The sequence below is a fragment of the Saccostrea echinata genome, unplaced genomic scaffold, assembly GCF_033153115.1.
Source record: "Saccostrea echinata isolate AGI-Se365-2 ecotype Australia unplaced genomic scaffold, CSIRO_AGI_Sech_v1 ptg000016l, whole genome shotgun sequence".
Taxonomy (NCBI): domain Eukaryota; kingdom Metazoa; phylum Mollusca; class Bivalvia; order Ostreida; family Ostreidae; genus Saccostrea; species Saccostrea echinata.
The window spans coordinates 6630320-6644415 of NW_026889765.1; the positions used below are offsets into that span (position 1 = coordinate 6630320).

At 32.3% G+C, this 14096-nt stretch overlaps 1 protein-coding gene across 1 annotated transcript; it reads left to right on the top strand.

Moving 5' to 3' along the window:
• Positions 1–1890: 1890 nt before the first annotated feature.
• LOC133188772 (uncharacterized) lies at positions 1891–13870 on the top strand. Its single transcript, XM_061324260.1, has 4 exons — positions 1891–1909; positions 5855–5995; positions 12985–13290; positions 13581–13870. Exons 1-4 carry the CDS (start codon positions 1891–1893, stop codon positions 13868–13870), a joined length of 756 nt encoding a protein of 251 aa, XP_061180244.1.
• The last annotated feature ends 226 nt before the right edge of the window (positions 13871–14096 follow it).

Here is a 14096-nt window from a genome sequence, read left to right on the forward strand (position 1 = left end):
TTTTATGCTTAAAGTTTAATTTTAAAATATGACTGTCAAAATTATATTCTTTAGGCAAAATGAATAAAAGTCCAAAATAAAAACAAAATTTTTTTTCCGGAAAAAGTATTTATTCGAAATTAGAAAATGTACAAATGTATTTAATATCTGACTTCAGAATCCAAAGTAGAGAATATAAGATTGCGGAAAAAAACATGGTCGATGGAATTAAGATAATGAATTTGAAACGGAAGAATAAAATCATGATAGAAAAAAAAAATTAATACCCGACCTTCGTCCCTTCAAGGAAGAACATCCATTTTAAAACTGTGTGCTGCATGAAATGTGTACTGCAGCATAGGAAGCTAATAATAAATATAAGTTTAACGCCTTATAATCTTTTCTTTTAAAATATTTTTTTTTGGGGGGGGGGGGGTCTTCCTGTAGTTTTTTCTTTTGTTTGTTTTTTCATGCTAGTAGAGATTGAAGAGATATCCGTACATGAAGTTTTTTTTTTTAAATTGGTATCTAAACATAAACATATTTTTAGAAGGTGTTTTAATTTTGATGATCTGCTTCTGTGACCCACGATCAAAATCAAATATTTGTATATAACTTAATCATACCTTATGGGGCAAAATTAGAGAAAAATAGCTATTAAATTTGACGATCCTTTTGACGATTAATTGTCACCTTTCCAAGAAAAAATCGCTTTCATCAAATAGCCAATAACCATTATTATCAAATTTTGCACACATATATTCACATATTAGAACATATGAAGTGATAACAGAGCACAACTTGTAAATAATTTCTATGCTGTTCGTTGATAAATATATTCCATGATTTGTATATAATTAGCTGCAAATATGAACAGATACAATACATATTATCTTTCTCTAATTGAACTGGTACAGTCAAGTACTCATGATCACTTTCTGTGTCTAGTTCAAAATGATAATGAGGAGTGGACTGGTTTTACATGTACTTAAATGAAGCAATATTGTCTATTATTTTTTTCATTCCTCAACTTCCCTTGCTTATGTAGCAATATATCCTTATCACCTGCATATGGGGTTTATGTCTCTCAGTTGATTCGATTTGCAAGAGTATGCTCTACGTATGAAAAAAATTCTGAAGTTCGAAACCCACTGCGGGACGTGGAGACCCGTCCTTCAGATGAGACCGTGTGTCGCTTTAGGTGCTGGCACGAAAAAGATCCCTCACTGCTCAATGGCCCTAAGTGCCGAGTATAGGTCAAAATTTGTAGCCCTCCACCGTTTCCATATGAGTGAAAAATTCTCGAGAGGGACGTTAAACAACAAACAAACAGAGACGTCACCATGGGCTTCAAATAGTCTTCAAATATTGACATATACTCTGCACTTAGGGCCATTGAGCAGTGAGGGTTCTTTATTGTGCCATCGCCTACTGTCACACGGGGCCTCGGTTTTAAGGTCTCGTCCGAATAACCCGCAACTTTCACTTCAAAGTGCCGAACGCTTGGCGAAGGAACGGTGACTATCTTATTTACCGACCAAGGTCAGTTGCGACCTTGTTTCGACCTTCTGACAACCTGTTGATGTGCTGTATACAAACTACATGATTACTGTGTTCAACAGAAGACACTTCTTAATCTACAGCTCACTAAACAGAAATTAAAATAGTTTTAATTTCTTCCCCATTATGAGACTGTAATAATTTTAGTAGATTAAACGGAAGGAAGTTTTATTGACATAAAATTTAGGAATATTGATACCCATCTCACACAGTCGTTAAAATTTGGTTCTTGCCAAGACCTTGTTCTGTGGAATTTAAAATTGAAAAGAAAAATAATTTAACTGTTTATTTTGATAATTTACGTTTGCATACATGCCTGTTTTCATGCCTCTATACCTGGTTTTAGCCGCAATGTTATGCATTGTTCAAGGTAAGATTCATTTCTTTTTTTTATCAAATACCATTGAATTCTTCATCATTGCATAATGTTCAGTAGGGCTGATAAAAAAGTAGATTATCTTCATGAATGTTTTATAATTTTTTATGAACTAGTAGAATATTTATTGCAGACACTTCAAGAATGAAAAACATATTTATAAAAATACATTAACATAACATTAGATAAGAGAAACTGGGCTGCTACCTGATCATGTCTTTCACTTTATATGAATTTATTAATTACATGTATATCAAAAAAATAATATACGTAGATCATCTTGTGCTTCCATAACTTTGGCAAGGGGGGGGGGCAGGTTTATGTTTATTTTTCAACCATTTAATTTTATTTACATGTATATCAGCTTAACTAGGGAAGAAAAGAATCTAAATAAATCGAAGAACCTCAGCAATCGTGAAGATTTAACTTGATCAATCAATCAATTAGCTGCATATCTGTAGCTCGCTGGTCTGAAAAAAAAAAATAGAATAGATAATCAGAAAATGCAGTGCCATCAATAGAAAAAAAGGATATAGTACGCATTTCAGTAATCTGATTCTTTTCGCTCTTCATTCCAGTCTCTACATTTGCAGTCCCTGTCGTTAAGGGTCTGAATACGAGGGTAGTCCATTAGGTTCGTGGACAATGTCGTTTTTGTCAAAATGAATGATTTTTTGTATTCTTATTGTAAATCAAATTATTTCTTATAAAAATCCAAGTCAGAAGAGTTAAGATTTTATTGTTTTAACTTAATATTTTTGTTTTAAAAAATGGGGTCTTTCAAGGTTGCAGATAGTGCGCACGGCCCAGCAATAAAATACCATAAACCTTGAAATAAAGTGTTATGATTAAAATGATTATTTTCTTAATAAAACGAGCCATTGCTTAATAAAAATTGCATGTGTCACAAATAAAGCAACTATGGTCATTTTCTGATATCTTTAGGATCGCTTACTATACAGACAGTGAAAATATATAATAAAAACCGCCAAGAAATATTTTCAAAATCTGACAGAAAAAGCGACTTCGGCTGTCCGAACGGAACGCCGTCCAATCATAAAATTATTTTATTTTTAAACGAAGTCAGATACAAAATATTTATTCAAACAAAGCGAAGTTTTTGGAATATATTTAGTTCATTAATTTGAGTTTGGTATACACGATTTTTAAACGATGTGTACAATGTTGGAGATATAACAAGAAGTGGAATACCATTGTCATTTTGATGAAATTATGATTTTTCTATTCATGACGTTGTTATAAATCTAGCGCTACATTGGACTGTGGTGTGTAGCTTGTGTATACGAACTGTTTAATGATGTTCGAAAACTATCGTGTATTGTTTTGAATTTTATAGGTTAAATCAATTATGGTCTTTACATAAATATTATTGCACACTCTTGTCAGTGTGGCATAAAAAAGAAAATGTAGCGCTTGTTCATGATCATGTAGAAAAAAATTCAAAATCCCTATTTTAAGACGTAATTATGAAATAAGCTTTACGTCAGACTTGACCGTACGGCTTGTATATAATTCATATATTATATTAACTAAATCTTGGTCTCTATTAGAATAGTACTATACACGTATGCCAGTGAGGACTTTATTCAGGAAATTATAGCGTTTGTTCCCGAACTTTATGGATAACCCTCGCACTGTTAGTATATAGCATGTTAATATCAACTTCTTTTAAGGTAGGCGCGTGTTTTGTCTCTATTTGGGGCTGCAGAGAGTGGAAAACCAATATTTAGCTTTCCTGGTAATGAGCTATAAACAAACGACAGGGAGAAGTGCAGTTATTGTTTTCGCTCCACCTACTGCAATTCGATTGAATCACGGTTTTTCAAATCGCCTGCGTAATACATAGTTACGCGTTGTCATGTACATATTAATTATTTTAAACTAATCAGCATCTAGGAAGACGGCCAATGAAAGAAAGTGATAGAAGAGAAAGCAGAATACATGTAGCTCAGAGAATTACGTAATGAAACACCTTAGAGAAATAAATACTGTATTGCACAGGGAGCTCAGGACTGTAAATACAGCTCTGAAGCTATTATCAACAAAATAAAAAGCATTGATTAAATTGACATGTTTTAGTAAATGGTTAAACTTAAATAAACAGATGTTTAACGGAGCGAAGTAAAACCTTCTCATATAGAAAGGATGACTGCACTTAACGCCTGTTTTTGGGTCCTTTTCGGTTGCTTCTGTTGCTTTTATATCTAAACCTTATCTCACTTTTGTATGTTTATGAAAGAATACTGTCAATTTGGAACCACATTTAAATCTTAAAATGATTTTAGACTGTGATACAATAAAATGATTCAATGTTTTTTGTCCTTACTGCTTTCCAAATATAGTGAATTTACACTTACCTGCCCTTGATTGAACATTAGATATGCATGAGAGGTGGAGCTAACATTGTAAGAATGGCTCTAAAATTAGACTACATGTACATAAATAACAATGACATGTTTTGAAAAGCGAACGTGATCACTCTTTCCAATCTCCCTCTCCATTCTGTATAGCACAAATACACTTCTGACAAAGGTTTCAAAACGAAATTAACAATATGAGCACATCAATGTAATTAAAGCAAATTTATATCAATGCCAGATGAATTAACGTGTTCGAACACAATGTCCTAGTTAGCACATCACATGCTTCCTTACAAGTCACGTGACGGAATTTAGTATTCACAAAGTTACCTGAGGTAAGAAATCACGTGGTGAATTATAATATTCAACATGTCACAATCCTTGGTTACAACACAGAGAGCGAATGTAAGAAGAAGCAGTTTTTTCTCTTTTTAACCATGAGCGCATGTTTGTCTATTAATCTCCTTTTGACACATTATTATTTATGCAAATATACAACTACTGTTAAACGTAGAAAAATAGACAAACATGCGCTGACTATGTATAAAGTCAGTAAATAAGTGGGCGTCCTCATTATCGAACGGAGATTCAAGAAATTGTGATGACCCCTGCCTTTGAAAACAACTTCGAACTTCGTAAATACACACTTTTATTAAACGTAATTACATAAAGTTGTAGATTGGATGTTGACCATTCTTGCAATGAAAAGAAAAATGCTTGTTTTGAAAGTTTATTTTGTCGCAAATTCCGCATTTCCTTAAGTGCAGTCATCCTTTGGTGTTGAAGTATGAAGACATGATCCTTTTTGTCCTTTTTAACGTGCGTGAGTTCTATTTCATAAAGGAATATTTTTAATTAAGTGAGTTTGTTGCAAATTTTGGAGATTTTACTTAGAACATTAATGAATTTTAACTGATATATCAAGAAAATATGTATAATCAAGATGATTTTTTTCTTCTGTGTTTTATTTGTTGAACCATATTTATTCATTCAGCCATTTTTCTTCAAGGGATTTATGAAAGATTTGACGTATTTTATTATCGAATCTGTGCGTATACCCATACAAATCCGAGTTGTATAATTTTTTTGCTGTATTAACTCTCCCCCTTAAATGTCAAAAATTCGCAAATTTTGAATACCCGCCTATTTGGAATATTCATATGTTACTTAAAAGTTTAGACTTTATCAAGTTAAACATATCTATAACAGTCTAGGCTGTTATACATGTAGATAAGTTTAACTTGATAAAGTCTAAACTTGTAATGTAATACATACATGTATATAAATAGTAAAAATCAAAGCTAGGTTAAACCTCTTACTTTTTCCGGACAATAATTATAAAGGTTATTCACCCGAGCATATGTGGGTGTTTATTTCATTTTTACAATTATTATTATTCTTTTATGAAAAGATGCAATATTTATAGAGATTAAAGAAGAAAAAATAAATATTGAATTGTTAAAGGAGAGACGTTAATGATATCGACAAAGTTTATGAATGGCAAGCGGTCCAATATTTCAAACATTAATCATGTACAAATCATCAATTATTTTTTCAGCAACTTCCTGGATATCGGTTACAAATGACCAGTTCATAGGGGAATTTGGTTTGCCATATACATCTGTAACGATCAGAATACGGAAGTATAATACCTCAACACAAGCCGAAGATTATGTGGATTATGAGAAAACGTATAATGGTAAGTTTGTTAATAATGGAGAAGAAATAATATATGATTGTTGGTTTTCGAGGAAAAATTAATATATCAAAATTAGTATCAAATATTATATAGAATCATAGCGATTAAGTAAGTATTTAAAAAAAATACTTTATTTGTAAATGATAGAAAAATCATACGATGGAATACAACGCTGGTCAAAAAAGAGCGAATTCTTCTGATCGATCAATTTTTCTTCTACATTTTTAAGAAAATGATATCCCTTCCATACTAAATTTTGTCATTTACATGACCATGTAAATGGTATTCATAGAAAATATGACCGAACGGCATGGGTTGTTTACTCTTCTGATATTTTCAGAGTTTCATTGTATATTCTTCTACTAAATATCATTATTCTATAAAGGCACATATAACAATTGATGGTGATATAGTTTTTTTCTATTTATCCTTTGTTAGAATATATAAAGAATATCTAATGGAATGGATAATCCATAAGAGAGCTAAACGAACGAAAACTATTCATATTAAAAAAAAAAAAAAAAAAAAAAAAAAAAAAAACTAGCAAACTTCTTCACATCTGTATATAAAAGCATAAATACCTCTTTTGATTTTTACTCCAACCTAAGCAAAATATTGATTATTAATAACAAAAGATAATCAACTACCTTGAAAGACGGTATACAGAATTGAAGTTACTGTATTTTACAGTCTTTGGACTGTGCACTTCCTCTCTTTTGAGATTGATAGAAAATGCATAATGTAAAAATTTTCGATTATTTCATTGATTGAAATGCTGTTCAAAGCAAGGCAGATTATTTTCTGGCGGTCTTATTTTTGTACGACTTCACATTTTTTTTTATTCTTTCCATTCTTTTCAAAATGTCGACAAAAGGTAATGTTATTCAGTTTACTGTTTAAGGTTTATCTTAAGGCAGCAAAGCTTTTTTTTTTTTTGGAAAAAAATATACATGTTAAAATTACATTTCAATATGTTCATTTACCAAAAAATCTTAACACAGCTTTATATGGACGATTTCCATATACTGAAGTCAAGAACCATAACAGTTAATTGCTATAAATACACAGAATAAATACGCTGCTTATCCTTTTGACCAATCGGATAACGACATGGGTCAACCTACACCACGTGTCTTGAATTCAAATCGCTATATCATTAGTAGGGATGTTATATGCGTAGCAAGTTTGGCGGGAAAAAGCATTAATCCTCATTCTTTTTCCCGTTTTACACCTCTCCATATGCCTGTTTAAAGTGTTATAGTACATTGTATAACATGGTTATCGGCACTTATGAAATCTGTGAAATTTTCATTCCTTTCCTTACTATGAAAACAAGCGTGCAGTAGATCCATATGCGTTGAAACTTAACTTTATCGATGAAAATCTGACGGCATAGCAATATCATATTTACCAACATAGAACATTTCCTGGTAAATGTTCTAATTGATAATATTTTGACGCTGAGATCAATTTCCCCATAATCACTGGCATTTTGTTATATGCATTACTGTTGAAGTTTATCCGGGATAAAAAAGTAAAAATAAACTGTTCACGGTTAATATGTTGGGAATACCTCATTCTTCAAAACTTCTTTTTAAGTCTCGCAAGGAGTTTATAGATTTACTTGAGCCGTGTTCTCTAACAACTCACAAAAAAGTTTTCCTATCCGTCCAAGTAACCTCGCGTAATTAAATATCAGATTGAGATTTTGGAGTCATTAGATTTCTTGGTGGCTCAATTTTCGTGGAATTCGTGGGTATCTCTCATCCACGAATTAACATCTTTCATGAATTAATAAACTAGGGTTAAAAATCATAGAGAGAATACACGAAATTACGTCTCAATAAACTTGTAAAATAAGCAATTCAAAAAAAAATTGCCCCTACGAATTTCAAGGATTCCACAGTAAGTGATTGGTCCCTTAATAGGCAATTTCAATTATAGACTTCACCAGCTACCACTGAAGGATTTAAAATTTTTACCTTTAATCGACAATCTAGGCTATTATGGAGTTAGTTTCTACTCATATTATTGGCTCCTATTTAAGCTGAATTATTTAATTCCAATTGCTAGGCCTTTTTTTTTTTTTTTTTTTTTTTGCTGACTTTGACGCTGGAACGTTCCGTCTACTTGATAAATGCATAAGGCCCATGGCAAGTGTAGCCGGTCAACAGGGATGCTTACTCCTCATACGCACCTGAACCCCCCTCCCCCTCTGAATTTCCAGGGATCCATGTTTTAAGCTCTCTTCACGGATTTGTATTGTATATAGATTTTTTGAGATTGATAACTGTTCTTTTTCTTCATTTTTTCCCATTTATAAAATCGTGTTTGACTTTCCTCAATATAATTTAATATCTCCATCCATGAGTCTACTTTGCTCTGTATTTTTAAAACATAATAATAAAACTGTCTTAAATTGGCATTTAATACAATATTAAACCAATTAACCAAATACGTACAAAAGTAACACATGTCCGTATCTTAATGTACCCCTCCTAAGGATATTAATGTAAATTATGAAAAAATAAAGATATGAATAGAAAAATGGCAAAAAGGATGGGACAACCCTTAACAGAACATGTCAACCTTTTATGAATATGAACCGCAGCATGACAAATAAGTACGTAAATATTATAAAAAATGATTAACCTATAAAATATTGAAAATTAGAGACAAAGAACAAAACCACTACTTATGTATGTATGTAGATATAATTAATTCAAATACTCATTACAAGTAACAAGTATATATGACAATATATTTTACGTAATTAAAAAAGGCAAGATATGAAAAAGAAGACCTTGACACCTTAAGCTTGTCAGAATGGATTAAATATATTGGATGTATGTTAAAATCTCGCATTAAGCGACTGAGGGGCAAATGAAAACCAACTATCCCTCTGTGTTCAATAATTCAAAAGTGAAAAAAGAATTAAATAGATTAGATGATCAGTATGTACTGGTCCCTGCTGACAAAGCAGGTAACAACAATGTCTTTGTTTGTAAGGCTCATTATTTAAATTTTATTTTAGAGGAAATTGGATTTTATTCAAAAAGTGGTAATCCAACTTATACCGATAGATTCCTTTCTTAGGAGGAAATTCTTCAAAAGCATATGTCAGTTTTGAATATTTTAATATTCCCAAAAACCTACATGGATTTGAATTACCATATTTGTGTTGGATTCCGAATCGAAACTTCATAAAAATACTTACAAACATAGATACATGTAAATAGCGGGTTCCAGTAAATATTCTACCAAACCTCTTTCTTTATTCCTTACTAAAATAATGCTAGTAATAAGGGAGAAACTTCAGGAGTACTGTGCACCAACATAAACGAGAAGTGGTGTAAATGATATGTGGATACTAAAAAATTCCAAAGGACTTTTGAAAAATTTAATCACAAAATTTGACCAAAATCAACAACATAAAAACTTACGACTTTTCAACTTTATATACAACCAACCCCACGATAAATTAAAGTCCAGGCTTTTTGATATCATTGACAGCTGCTTTTCCAATAAAAATTGAACTCGTAAATTAACTTAACTTGTCATTGGTCATTTGCAAAATTATTTTGTTAAAAATCATTCTGATTGTACACACAAGTACTCTGAAGTTGATATTATAAAGAAGCTTGAGTTTCTGATTGACAATATATATTTATGTGGTTTTGGAGACCAGGTTTTCCAACAATCTATTGTTATTTCCATGGGTACCAATTGCGCTCCGTTATTAGCAAACCTATTTTTGTATTCATAAGAAGCAGAATTTGTTTAAAATCTTGTACTTGAAAAGAAGAAAAGACTTGCCTTGGCCTTCAACTCGACATTTATTTCCATAAATAAATGGTTATTTCCAATCGTATGTCGATACAATGTATCCCAGTGAGCTTGAAATAAAAGATACCACGGAATCCCTCACATCTGTTTCATATTTGGATATTTTACTAGAAAAAGACGTTAATGGTTATCTAACAACCAAGCTTTATAATAAACATGATGACTAACTTTTCAATCGTGAACTTCCCTTACTTATGCAGCAATATACCTTCATCACCTGCATACAGGTTGAATATCTCTAAGTTGAATCGATACTGAATTGTCGACGGATTTTTCCGTTATTTCCCGATCATGACATGGAGCAAACGGCGGGTGTGATTGGTCGGCAGGGGATGCTCACTCCTCCATATCAGTTGATCCCATCTTTTAGAGGTCCGTGTTTGCTCTGCTCCAAAATTTGTATTATTTAATGAACATTTGAGCTTCAATACTGTTCTTTGTGTCCATACATTATATGCTAGAATGTTACAACTGACTAGTGCATGGAGTGGTTGCAGAGTAGGACGTGGGTCAAAAAATTGTCACCAACAGAATGCATCGTCTGGAGATAAACAATGATGAGGTGATAAAATCAAGTTACAGGTAGCAACAAAAATTATTTGCGGATTGCAAATACTCTAGTAACAGAGATGGTATAAATTACTTTATGGTGCACATAAATACAATTAAGGTCTCGTCCGGAAGACCGAAAAAAATTACTTCATAGTGCCGAGCCATTGGTTTTGGAACAGTTGTTATCTATTTTATATCGACTTAAATCTGTCGTTGTCGGGGCTGAATCTCATGTTCTTCAAATTACAAAGCGAGCTGTGTTGGTAATGGTTTTCATGAATTGAACTTTTATATACAACCATTATCTTATCAAGAATGAAAATATAAACGCAAAAAAACAGTGCCAAGCAAATGGTATACGAAATATGGAAATAAGGAACAGTATTCAAGCTCAAAAGTCCATTGAAACAATACAAATTAGGAGCGTAGCAAACACAGACTTCTTAAACATCAGAGGTGGGATCAGTTGCCATGGAGGGTTGAGCATCCCCTGCAGACGGATCACACCTGCCGTGTGGTTCGTGTAATAATCGGGAAAAAACGGAAAGATCCGAAGACTATTCAGTGTGTAAATAATGGCCTAACAATTAGTATTAAAAATGTCCATCAGCATTGGACTTAATTGTAAATTGTATTTGCGACAAGGTCATTGTATTGTCCATAGAACTTGTAAAATGATGACTTTAAAAAGACTGCCAATATTTTTACTTCATCAACCTCTTTGTCAATAGTTGCCTCATTTAAAAGATGTTCTTGCGTATCTAAGCAACTGAGATATATACTACATATGCAGGTGATAAAGGTATATTGCTACATAAATAAGCGTAGGGATATTGACGATTGAAACGTTGAAGTCATCGCGTTTATCATAAAGTTTTAATTTGGTGTTAGGTTACCTTTAACGAGTCTTTCTAGTAAAATGTCCAAACACCATTTGTGTTTCTCAATTTTAATTTTTTTAAATGTTCTGTTGACTATTCTTTACCATGTTAGTTTTAATATCAATCCATTTGAGTGCATTTTCCGTTCTCATGTTATGGTTGCATATTTCTGCCCCCTACGTGCAAGAAAAAGTAGGTTCAAACTGATTAAAATCAGGTCCTATGATCCGCTCACATACATGTAGATCGCTACACAAGGATTTGAAGAAACCCCATTCTGGGTCATCTCCAGGTGACCTTCAATAATCCAATCAAACGTTTGCTTCTGAAAAATTAAAAGTATCTCCGAATTCAGTTACAGAAGCAAAGACCCGATGATACACGAACGGAAAATCGTATCCTGGTTTCCGTAGCCTGTCAAAATTTGAACGACCACAGTTTTTTTGTACAGAAATATATTTAGTTTTTGCTCTTGCCTTTTTAGGTCTTTGTTTTATACGAAACGATAAGATCTTCTCCACAGCTACTTTCACTTCTACATTCATTTTCCCGAATGCCGCTTGAGTAGGATCTCTTTGATTGGTCAAAATTTAATGAATATATTAGAAAGCCTACCAGGAGATGGGGTTTCCTCAGATCGTTGTGTAGTGGTCTATGTGAGCGGATCAAAAGATCGGCTTTTTCAGATTGAATTTTGATAACATGCGAAAAAAGTAAGTCAACATGGAAGTTAATTATGTCTACATGTAAAATTATTATGTTGGCGTGCAAATGACCACAATTGTTTTTAAAGAATATAATTTTTATGTTGGTAAACATACTTACTAACTCCAGTATACGACATCATACAATTAAAATACAACAGAATTATGTTGACATGCGACTTATTTATGTTAACATGCAAGATATTTACATGTACATGTATGTCAACATTTGATTTACTTTTGTTAACATGAAACATAATAATTTTAATATGCCACTTATTTATGTCAACATGCAAGATGATTATGTTAACATGCATCTTATTTATGTCAACATGTGACCAATTTATGTCGACATGAAACTTTTAATGTCAACATGCGACTTAATTGTGACAACATGCGAGTTATATTTTAACATGCAAGATATTTACAAGTGTATGTCAACATGCAGGATAAGTTGCATTTCAGCATACATATCTCGCATGTTGACATAATTAACTCTCATGTGAAAATAATTATCTTGCATGTTGACAGAAATAATTTGCAAGTGTACATAATTATCTTGCATGTTAACAGAAATCAGTCGCATGTCAACATAATTATCTCGCATTTTAGCATGAATAAGTCGCACGTCAACATAATTCTGTCGCAGCTTGCTTTTATGATGTCCTAAACTGGCATTAGTAAGTAAGTTTACAAACATTAGAATTAGATTTTCTAAAGGTATATGTAGCTTGTATGTCAACATAATTATTTGCATGTTGACATTACTAAGTCGAATGTCTTCATAATTATGTTGCATGTTAACATAATCTATCTTCTATGTGTGTGTGTGGGGGGGGGGGGGGGGGCAGAAATATGCCAACTAAAAGAATGTATTTATTGTTTTTGTTTTGTCAAATTTTCTTTTTTAGTCGATGCACTTTTAATGTAGAAACTTGTTCTGCCTCAACAATAAACATGATAAAAGATACTAATATTTTCTAACCATTTTACTTTTTCATTTTAGTCACAGCATTAAAATCTAAGGAAGGCGATTCAATAAACATTTCATGGACAGATGAATATTTTCAAGAAAGTGGAAATTACTTCATTCTTCATGAATATAATGGCTCAGTGTCACAAATTATAAACATAACTAATGCTAATCCGTCCTTAACTGAAAAATATGTATATCATCCTCCCCCTTTTAATTCTACAAACATACTGATTGAGGTGAAAAATGTAACAGCGGGAGATGCTGGATTTTACATAGGAAGTCCTTCAGCGAACAATGCTTGGTCAGGAGAAACAGGAGCTGTTCTAATTGTTTCTGGTAAACCCTGCAAAATATCAACTTGATGCACATGGTGTTTTTTTTTTTTTTTGTTTTAGTTTTACATCTGTTCTAGCTTTTCTTATTTCCTTGATTTATTATTTTTGTATGAAGTAAACTTTAAAAAATTGTCTGTGAAACTTGCTATTAAGCATACATGATGAAGGCTTAAAAATGAGGATTTTATTGATATAAATAATAATTGAGAATTATTTCACAAATATAAAAGATATAATCCGTCAATTTTTTCCTTTCATTCCTCTAACCATCAACTTTAATATGTTATTCAGGAAAACCACTGAAACCTACCATAACAGGAGATCTAGATGTAAAGGTGGGAGAATATGCCAATCTGAAATGTGAAAGTAGATCTACGTCTGCTCCGTACTATTACAAGACGTTTCCGCCATTATCATATTCTTGGTTTGTCAACAGCACTAAGCTAGACAGAGAGGATAGAGAGACCTACAGCTTAATTGTTACCAAAGATGTTAGATATAACCGATATAGCTGCCAGTCAAACGAAACTCTTGAATCAGACGAAAGTGAAGAAATTCGGATTAACCTTTTTTGTAAGTAAAGATTTGTTGTGCGTATTAATTGATGGATCATTGCTTAACCCCGAGTCAGCAATTTTTCAGCCATGTTTTTGTGGTCTTGGCACAGAGGTAAGGCATTAAATGTGCCAACGGTCTACGTAAATAAAAAATATTTTAACAAAATAGATTTGTTAAATGTGCACGATGGATGATGAAACATGGATGGACTTTTTAAAGCCAAAAAGGAAGATCAATGATAAAAAAAAG

Bases quoted from the DNA above. Each gene is read 5' to 3' on its own strand.
- LOC133188772 (XM_061324260.1), top strand. The intron at 5,996-12,984 runs GTAAGTTTGTTA...TTTTCATTTTAG, and splicing joins TTATGAGAAAACGTATAATG to TCACAGCATTAAAATCTAAG. The intron at 13,291-13,580 runs GTAAACCCTGCA...TATGTTATTCAG, and splicing joins AGCTGTTCTAATTGTTTCTG to GAAAACCACTGAAACCTACC.